Source organism: Prunus persica, chromosome G8 (assembly GCF_000346465.2).
Source record: "Prunus persica cultivar Lovell chromosome G8, Prunus_persica_NCBIv2, whole genome shotgun sequence".
Lineage (NCBI taxonomy): Eukaryota > Viridiplantae > Streptophyta > Magnoliopsida > Rosales > Rosaceae > Prunus > Prunus persica.
Window position 1 is genome coordinate 11,361,500 of NC_034016.1, and position 9,625 is coordinate 11,371,124.

Genomic DNA, 9,625 nt, shown 5'->3' on the forward strand with positions numbered 1-9,625 from the left:
TTTTCGTCGCGCAAAAGGCACAGACCCTAATCCCCATTCAAAATTTGCGTTCTGGGAGACCTTGCGCGCCGAATTTTTCGTCGCGCAAGATTCATTAATACCATTTTGCGCGGCGCATTTTGTTCTTCGTCGCGCAAAGTCGAATAAATTTGCAGAAACGGCCCGATGCCTCCTTCTTCCCCAGTTTCTTGGTTTTCCTCCGTTCTCCCTCTCTCTCCGCCGTCACCTCAGCTCTCTCTCTCCGCCGTCACCTCAGCCACCTCCGCTCGTTCCGTAGCCTCCCCTGCCATCGCCGTCGAGCCTGCCGTCGCACATAGTCCGTTTTTCCCGATTCGTCGCCGGCCGATTTCTCTCTCCTCCGGCCACCATTTCCAACGCCTGAGGTATGATTTCTCGACTATTTTTTGTGCTCTAGCTGATGGTTGGTTAGGATTTCTTGAATTTTCGCTATAGGAAATAGGAATTAAAACCCTAGGTTTTGGCCAGTTTGGGAATTTCAAATCCGGCCACTTCCGGCCATTTTTCGGGGTAGGTCCGAGAACAAAAGTGGCTCCAATTAATGTTTTCAACCTAGGGTAGGAACCTTGGCCCTTAGTTTTTAGAATTTTCCGGCGAATGTTAACGCTTTGGCACCCACGCGCTGCCGACGCGTGTGGTGGCGCGTGGGATGCTATGGCAGTGGGGCATTGGGTCCCAGAGCAATCCCCTGTTTGTCACGAGCTCGTAGGTTTGCTCGGATTTGAATTTGATTACCGTTTGAGTCTTGATCGGATTTCGCATATTGTGCGATTTCCAGGTTTGATATGTTCGGACCGTTGGATCGAACTCAAACTCACGTAGTTGTACCTTTGTGTTTCTAGGATCGTTTAGGATTCGACCGATCGTTGATCGGAGTCCCGGATACTCCGAAATTCCAAACCCTAGGTCATGCTATGCTTTTAATTAATTAATTTAAATTCTTAATGAAATTATATGTGCAGATGTCAGACTTGATTAGACGTGGTAGGTCGATGATGACTGCACCGAGTTCGGATCCTCCGGCTCCGTCGGCATCTGCTTCCACTGCTCCAGCTTTGATGGAGCACGTGCTGGTTGGTCCCGGGGCGTCCCAGGCGCATGCGTCATCTGCGTCATCCGTCGCGCAGCCAGCTAGTGCTAGGCGGCGGCACCGGCCCGCCGACACCACCGACACGACATCGACCGACGGTACTGGTGCATCGGGATCACAGCCAGGTATAACTACCATTTTGTATTGTTAATTTTATATTGAAATTTGACAATGTTGTTTATTTAACATTAATATCTTATTTCTTTGCAGCGAAGAAGAACACCCGAGGGCCGTGTCGTCAGCTGAAGACGGCGAAGGTCACCCGGGTGACCAACAGTCGTATCAGCATCGGATACGACGAGCGCCATCGGGCTGCACCGACGCCGGAGTTGCATAGCTCCTTGGCCCACGACATTGGCCACGTTGTGCGGACCCATTGCCCGATGCAATGGAAGTCTTGGAGGGTCATGCCTGACAAGATCAAGGTGGAGGTTCGCGGCCAGTTGTCGGTATGTACCTTACATTTTCATTATTTTTCTTTAAAATTGTGTATATTTCTATTACTTAACGTATCTAATTGATTGATTGCAGACGAACTATAACTTGGAGGACCTCGATGAAGAGTCGTTGGCGTACGTCAACAGACTCTTCGCTGAGAGGTACAAGCAGTGGAAGAGCGACTTGCACCATCATTTTCAGGCCTTTGATGATCTGCAAGTCGCTCTTCAGGAGGGTTGCCCGAAGGAGCTTGAGGGGCGGGAGGATAGTTGGGAGTGGCTCTGCGCTCATTTTCAAGCGCCCGAATATGTGGTATTTTTGTAATAATATTTGTTTAATTATTACTTATTTCTTATTAATGTTTATTTCATTTTTTTATTTCATTATTATTTAATTTGTTATATTTTAACTAATACGTTTCATTTTTTGTATAACAGAATAAAGCCCAAGTGAATAAGGGTAATAGGAAGAAGAAGACCCTTCTCCACTATTCCGGCTCCAGGCCCTTTTCGTATAGGATGGATGCACGGCGACGGGTAATAATCACATAATTTATATTTCATTTTTAATGTCATTTTTATTAATTTATTTTTTTCATACTAATATTTTTCTTCTCTTGTTCAATTTAGGAGGGGTCCAAGTTCCCAGAGATCGACGTCTTTGGTGACGTTTATGTTCGACCCGGGAATGAGTTGGCCGAGTCCCTTCATGTAAGTATTATTTAATTTTAATTCTTATGTTACGCATTCAATTTATATGCATGTTTTAATTTATATTTTATGTTATGTTCAACAGACGACGATGGTGGAGAGGAGCCAGTTGGTTCTTCAGGAGTCCGCCTCCCAGCTTCCTCCCGAGACTCCGATCGAGTCTGTGGCTCCTCCACAGGATGCTGGATTTCAGATCTTGACGGAGACATTGGATCAAACTCTCGGGAGGAGGCCGGGGACATATTGTCGAGGGATGGGGAATGCCCGGCGGAGGGAACCTAGACCTCGTTCATTGGCGCAGTCAAACAGTCAGGTGATTGCTTTGACAGCACAGGTGGCCGAGCTTCAGGGTCAGATGTCGGTGATTCTACAGTCCCTTGCACAGGGCGGCTTTCCAATCCCGCAGTTTCGTGCGTCGACCTCCCAGCCCGTCCACCCCGAGCATGCCCACCAGACCACTGCCCCAGTGGACGCCCAGACCACTGCCCCGGTGGACGCCCAGACCTCCGAGCCGCATACTGGCGACGACCGGTTGATTTTACTTCATTATTTGATTAGTGTATTTATTTTCATCACAAACATTTATTTTATTTGTAATACATTTATTTTATTTTATAACAAAATTTTGTTCTAATTTATTTTTATTGCAATTTCATTGTTTAATCAATTAAAAAAAACTAATTTTATTTAAAAAAAATAAAAAAAAATAACGAAAAAAATTGTAATATTATTTTTGTGCGACGGAAAACATTTCGTCGCGCAAACCCACATGTTAAAAAAAATAAAAAATCAAGTTTTTTATTACTTTTAATTCTTGCGCGACGAATACATACGTCTCGCAAACACGTTTTTCGCGACGAAATGTTTCGTCGCGCAACATTTTACTGCGCGACGACTGAGATTTTCGTCGCGCAAATATATGAGCGACGAAAACTTTCTCATCGCCCGAATAGTTCTGCGACGAACATATACATCTCGCGAACAAGTTTTGCGCGACGAATTAGATTTCGTCGCGCTATTCCTTTCGTCGCGCAAATATACGTGAGCCGAATACTTGATCGTCGCGCAAATATTTATGCGACGAATAGTTGTTTCATCTCCACACCGTTGGTGCAACGATGGTTTACCCATCGCACGGTTATGCGCGACGAAGGGTTGTACCTCGTCGCGCAAAGGCTTTCTTCACGATCTTCGCGCGACGGAATGTGCGCGACGAATGTTTTGTCGCGCTGAAATTAGTGCGACTAAATGAGACTTTGCGCGACGTTTTGTTATTCGTCGCGCAAAGAGTAAAATGTAGTAGTGACTTATCATTGTGGGGTTGCTGAGAAGATTTTTCTAGTGGACAATGTGAGAACTTGATTTAGCTATCTAGTTGATCTTACACTGATCATGGCTCTAGGGTGTCACTGTTGAGAGTGTTTGTCCCACATTGAAAAGTTAAGGGACCAAGCCTGGGTTTATAAGGAGTTGGGCTACTCCCCCCATTACCAATTGGTTTTGGGGTGGAAACTCAACTTCCTTCATGGTATCAGAGCGGGTTGCCCACGTGTGAAAGCCCAACAGCCACACGTGCTCCACGTTACCCAAAATGTGTTGTCCACGTGTTAGACTTGAAAATTCGCCACACATGTGGAGGCGTGTGAGAATGTGAAGGTAAAGAGTCCCACATTGGAAAGTTGAGAAACCTAGCAAGGACTTATAAGGAGTTGGGCCACTCCTCTCATTGGCAAATGGTTTTGGGGTGGAACCTCAACTTAGTTGCATCACAGATGAAAATTAAGGTCATGAAACAAATTTTTCTGTCAGGAGTTGATTTGCAAGAATGTGTGGGCTTATAAATCTAAATAGGGATATGAGATCATGCTATCTTTAGCCACCACCCGAAAACAAAAAAGAATTAAGGGCTCTGCAATTATCCAAATAGACTTTGGCAATTATGAAAATTAAGGTAATTGTAATTTGTAAAGATAAAACCAGCCTACTTGCTAGTTGCTAGTTGCTAGTTGCATCACAGATGAAAATTAAGGTCATGAAACAAATTTTTGTGTCAGGAGTTGATTTGCAAGAATGTGTGTTTCATCAAAATTTGCTTTAATTTGATAACTTAGGATCAATAAAGCATTAAATGCCACTGAAATGGGCATGATATTTCCCCTATAAGACTCTATCTTATTGGGAAAGGACCCCCTAATCATTTTAATTTTGAGAAACTGGAATATCAATATAACTCAAGGTCCCAATCTGTATGAGGAACCATGTAAAAAGTTATATGGTAAGCATTTTAGTCAAATTCTTGTGCAAATCTGCTGCCATTTGGGGATTAACTACAAGAAGATAATACTATAATGCAAACCATAAGACTAGAAAGGATGAGGATTTGAAATATATTGTATTACTCCCACATGCTCCTGGAGAACAACAAAGAAGTTTACACATGTTTAAAAGACAGAATTTGACTGCCTTTGGGTGGGGGGATGATATTTGGACCAATGGTTCTAGGGAGTTCATGATATCATCACTTGTCTGCTTCATAAATTTATATGTTTCTGCTCATGAAGCAGCTTCAGGATTTGAGAAGGTTTGCTTTCACCACAAGATGTGAGTTGATTCCGTGGATTATCAGTGGTAGCCTCTTCTTCATCCCAACTCAGTGAGTTCTGCAATGAGGATGCTTTGGATATGATCATATCTAAATTCTTTTATCTTGGCTCGGTAAGCTGGGAAATGAGGATGGTTCGGATGGCTTGGATGACTGATTCATGTACACTCACACACTTAAGTGGGAAGTGAGATAAAGGAAGGCGTTTTCACTGCAGGGGATTGTGATACCTCCCATGGAATGATCATATCCGAATTCTTCTTCAGCTTGACTCAACAAATCCAGGAATAAAGGCTCATTCAAATATGATATTGGAATCACAAATCGCTTCTTCTGGCTCTCCCCAACATAGACTGCAAAGTAGCCTTTTGGGATATCTAAGGTCTTTGAATCTGCTGTCTGGCTTGAACTAGATAGAGATCGAATGAGACTTCTCTTTGCATTAACAATTGCAGGCAACCGGAAACCCATGGTCTTATACATGCTCAAAGTACAAAAGAAGAAGAAAGGAATTCAAAGGACCTGAATTTGGAAAGCAGAGAAAGCTATGCTTGAGAAGGTGAAGACTTGAGTTGCTCATGATGAACTTGGTCATGTGTATATATAGATCAAGAGTATCCAGAAAATCAACAGCTACATGAAACAATTGGTGAAGAGGCACTGAGATGGGCTCCAATGAGGGACACTTGATTGTGAGAAATCACATGGGTTTGTCGTCCGTCTAACGCAATTTGTCCCCAAAAGATTTCTCCCGGAACTCTTCCTTACCTGCTCTAGGTAACAGACAACAAAAGGACCACCAGAGATGATTCAATCCAAAAGAATTATGTCTGTTAGGTAAGTAGCATTTATGCTTGAGACATGCACTTCTCTTTGTTCACACTAATTCAACTGACCACATAATCGGACTAGTTTACTACAAATTTTCTTGATTAGGTCTGCTAATGAATTGCCCTCTCACTTCATCAAAAGACCAACAACACTGCATATGTCGTGGTCCTACCCAACACTGATACAATTGTGTTGTGTGGGAGCAGCAATGCACCCTATCATGTGGCTTTGTAGTTTCGTCTCTGATCTTCAGTCTCAGCAAACAAAGGAGGTATTTATTTCATTTTGTTAGGCCAATCCGGACTTAACCAGAAAACAGTATTCATTTAAATAGTTGACAGTAATTGATCAAGAAAACTGAAGTTAATAAATTGAACTTAAGGTACTCTTTCTATACTCAATTTTTAAAAAACCATTTTCCATTGCCAGTCTTGTTTAGGCAAGTTCGGCCAAGAGCCTACTAAAAAACCATTTTCCATTGCTAGGTTGATAATTAATCTCTTCTTGCCTTTGCTTATGGCAACAATTGAAGATATCTTAGAGGATTAATATTTATCATACATCTATTCTTTTTTATGAAAGACACGATCGAGCTAGTATCATACACCTATTCTTTGTGACATACATAAATATGGAGTAAATCAAGAAAATAGTCGTGTATTATTTGTGATCCGATGTAAACTTGGCTTTCACTCACTAGTGCAGGGAATTCTTGCACATATATTGTGCAATTTTTTAACCAAAGAACCTTAGTGGCTCGGCTCAGTGCCTCGTTCTATTCCCTCGTGATGACTCTCCTTCTCATTATTCTTTCAGGGTAAAGATTCCCAATAGAACTGATAATATTTTATTTTGGAAGGAATGTTAAAAAGTGGTGTACTTCAAGTTCATGGTTCCATTTGGCATGAGGCACCGTGGATATAGGAAGTACTAAGTAAACCATTATACTTTCTTTTTTATAGTAAACCATTGATGATTTTATTTTATGACAGAGCTACAAGTATAATGAAAAATAAGACAAGAAAGTGGATCGGGATTTAAATTTACATACAAGAAAGTCATAGCATCCAACCCAAATATGGAGAGGACCAACATCTTTTATACTACAATGCTCCGAATGTACTCTCAATGATTTCAAAATTTCGATCATGATTTTGGACTAAAGTTTTTCAACGTCCATAGTGTCTTCGTTTGTCGGATTCATGAACTTTTTAACTTTATGCTCAGATCACAAGCAGCCTCAGGCTTACAGATTGCTTCCTCTCAGCACAAGATGTAAGTCGACTCAGTGGACGATCAAGAATAGCCCCGTTCTCATCATTACTTAGTGAGTTCTGAAATGAGGATGCTTATACATGAATGAATTTGGATCATAGTTTCTTTTCTTTAGTGTTCACTCATACACTTAAGCGGGAAGTGAGATGAAGGAAGGTGTCTTCACTGCAGGGGATTGTGATACCACCCATGGGATGATCATATCCAAATTCTTCTTCAGCTTGACTCAGCAAATCCAGGAACAAAGGCTCATTCAAGTAAGATATTGGAATCAAAAACTGCGTCTTTTGGCTCCCCCCAACATAGACTGCAAAATAGCCTTTTGGGATATCTAAGGTCTTTGAATCAGCTGTCTGACTTGAACTAGATAGAGATCGAATGAGACTTCTCTTGGCGTTAACAATTCCGGGCAACCGGAAACCCATGATTTAGTATTCTCAAAAGGACAACCGGATTATATTGAAGCTTGGTATACTATCTTTCTTCACCAATCTGAAGATTTTAGTCATTCCTGGTTTATTAATTTTGATAATAAGTTCAAAAGCCCATTCCCCTACTGGTTTCTTCACTGGTGGGAAAAATATGGTCCAGTTGATGAAATTCTTCCAGTATCAGTTCTTGAGTTGATCCGCCATTTTACTAAAAGAGCCAAGTTTTCCCTAGTTGATTTATTCTTTCCCAAACAGTTGCTGTTTATTGCCAGATACAAGGTACCTTGGATCCTTAAATGGTCCTATGCCATCACCAAGGACACCCGTGTATTTGCCCGCCAATTCTCAATCAAATGAGTCAAGAAATGATGGAGTTCTGTAAGAAAGAAATTGAAGAGTTGCTTAATCTTGAGTCAATCAAAAAGCACAAGACTGATGGAAACAATTTCCTGCATATTGGTCTTGTTCAAGTCGCCGTTAAGCCCCTAACCAGGTTAGGTTTGAAAGCCTCCATACTGCTCTGTTTACGCGATGCCCGGTTCACCGCGTTCAGTGACAGTACGCTAGGAGTTATTGAGTCCAGTTTGTGTAACGGTCCAGTTCATTTTGATTGTTACCCAGACTTCACTGTAAGCCTTAGTGATCCACATATATTGAGAACCCTAACTCTCAATATTAAGACTGAAGGTTATAATGTCCTCCCAGGAACCCAACCTTTAGCATTAGTTTACAGAATTTACTATAAGGTCACAGGAACCAATATGAACTTCCAGGCCTTAAACAAAAGCCCAAAGGATCAGACAGTCCTGATCCAGAGTCACACCTCAGACGCCCATATTCAAGTTCCCCAGACCATTAAATGGTCAGAAGTTGCCCTTCCAACAGATTGGACCTTAGTTACCGAGAGCCAACCAGCTCCGATTCAACGTAGTCTAAACAATTTAGACTACATCCAGCAGTACTTAGATGGCACGGTTAAGATTAGATTCGATAGCCAGCCTCTACATAAGTCTAAAGTCCAGTTACACCAGTTACCAACCCCAGGTCAGTCACAAAGGCATGCCCCAGCTAGGCACTCCTTTACTGCCTCATCCTCAACTCTAGAACGAGACCTAGAGTTAGAAAAAACCATGATAGATTTAAAGCTTGAGTCCCTGAGAAGATCCTCTCAGGTAACCCAACCCTGCTACGGCACGGTTCCAGTAGAAGAAAAGTCAGAATCCCCTGAGTCACCTACCCAGTCTGACTTCATAGTTGAAAACCAGTTAAGAACCCTTAATAGAAAATTTAAAATTGATTGGTCACGTCTAAACAAACATCTCAAAGCCCCTGAGAACCTGTCTAGACGAGATAGTTATCACCAAGCCTTTCCTGATAGTAGCCGCCGCTTAGAAATCTTTAGTGAATGGAAAGATTACATGCGGTCAGCCCAAGTTGAAATTTTCTACCTTGATTTTGTTGAAAGCCGTTATATGTCAAATGATGAGTTAAAAACCTTAACTCAGCAAAAATGGAAAATGGCAGATAAGTCTGTCGTTGAGTCTAGCCATCCTCCAGTAGAAACCATAATTATTGAGCATAAAGATACTCTTATTCCTGCTACTCCTTTCAAAACATTTGAAAGCAGTGACAGTAATAGAAGAATTCTTGAGCAAAATAATTATACCAACCAGAGTCTAATTGTTATAGGAAAACAGTTGGATACAATTGAAACTAAAATTGATAAGATAGGTTCTACAGACGTAGAGTCTAAAAAGAAAATTGAAAAACCAATTGTCCAGTTCCAGGATCTTAGGTCTAGCCCGACCCTTAAGATCACACCTACAATAAAGAAAATAGAAGACATGTTAGCCCAGTTGACCCCTGCCAAAGTTGAAAAAACTGAGAAATCTGGTCTTAAAACACTGGATGCCTTTGCAGTAGAAAATACCTCTGAGTCTGAGTCTTCAGAAGTAAGCAATATTTCTAAAATTGAAAAAGCCTTTCAAACTTTAGAAATCCAAGTTGAACCCAAAGTTAAGAAATTAGAAAAGTTTGTCAGCCCCAGTAGTCTGACCAAAAATTGGTATCCCAGACCAACACCTCCTGACATTCAATTTGAAGAAAGAAACCTGCAGACCCAGTTCTCTGTTTCTTCCGACAAATTGTATGAATGGAATATTGATGGTCTCTCTGAGCAAGAGATCCTCAATAAGTTACAACATATGTCCATGGTTGCCAATAGTTATAT

At 41.5% G+C, this 9,625-nt stretch overlaps 2 protein-coding genes across 2 annotated transcripts; one reads left to right on the plus strand and one right to left on the minus strand.

Annotated features, from left to right (window-relative positions):
• On the plus strand, window positions 1,014–2,814 carry LOC109950859. Its single transcript, XM_020571004.1, has 4 exons — window positions 1,014–1,233; window positions 1,319–1,374; window positions 1,640–1,680; window positions 2,586–2,814. Exons 1-4 carry the CDS (start codon window positions 1,014–1,016, stop codon window positions 2,812–2,814), a joined length of 546 nt encoding a protein of 181 aa, XP_020426593.1.
• Window positions 6,913–7,389, minus strand: LOC18767433 (indole-3-acetic acid-induced protein ARG7). The gene is made up of 2 exons (XM_007201716.2): window positions 7,093–7,389; window positions 6,913–7,023 (listed from the first exon to the last, which is right to left on the minus strand). Exons 1-2 carry the CDS (start codon window positions 7,387–7,389, stop codon window positions 6,913–6,915), a joined length of 408 nt encoding a protein of 135 aa, XP_007201778.2.

Coding starts and splice junctions, on each gene's coding strand:
- LOC109950859 (XM_020571004.1), top strand. CDS start 1,014: ATGACTGCACCGAGTTCGGATCCTCCGGCTCCGTCGGCATCTGCTTCC. Junction 1,234..1,318: donor TGCATCGGGATCACAGCCAG/GTATAACTACCA, acceptor ATTTCTTTGCAG/CGAAGAAGAACACCCGAGGG. Junction 1,375..1,639: donor AGACGGCGAAGGTCACCCGG/GTGACCAACAGT, acceptor GATTGATTGCAG/ACGAACTATAACTTGGAGGA.
- LOC18767433 (XM_007201716.2), bottom strand. CDS start 7,389: ATGGGTTTCCGGTTGCCCGGAATTGTTAACGCCAAGAGAAGTCTCATT. Junction 7,024..7,092: donor ATCTCACTTCCCGCTTAAGT/GTATGAGTGAAC, acceptor TCCTCATTTCAG/AACTCACTAAGTAATGATGA.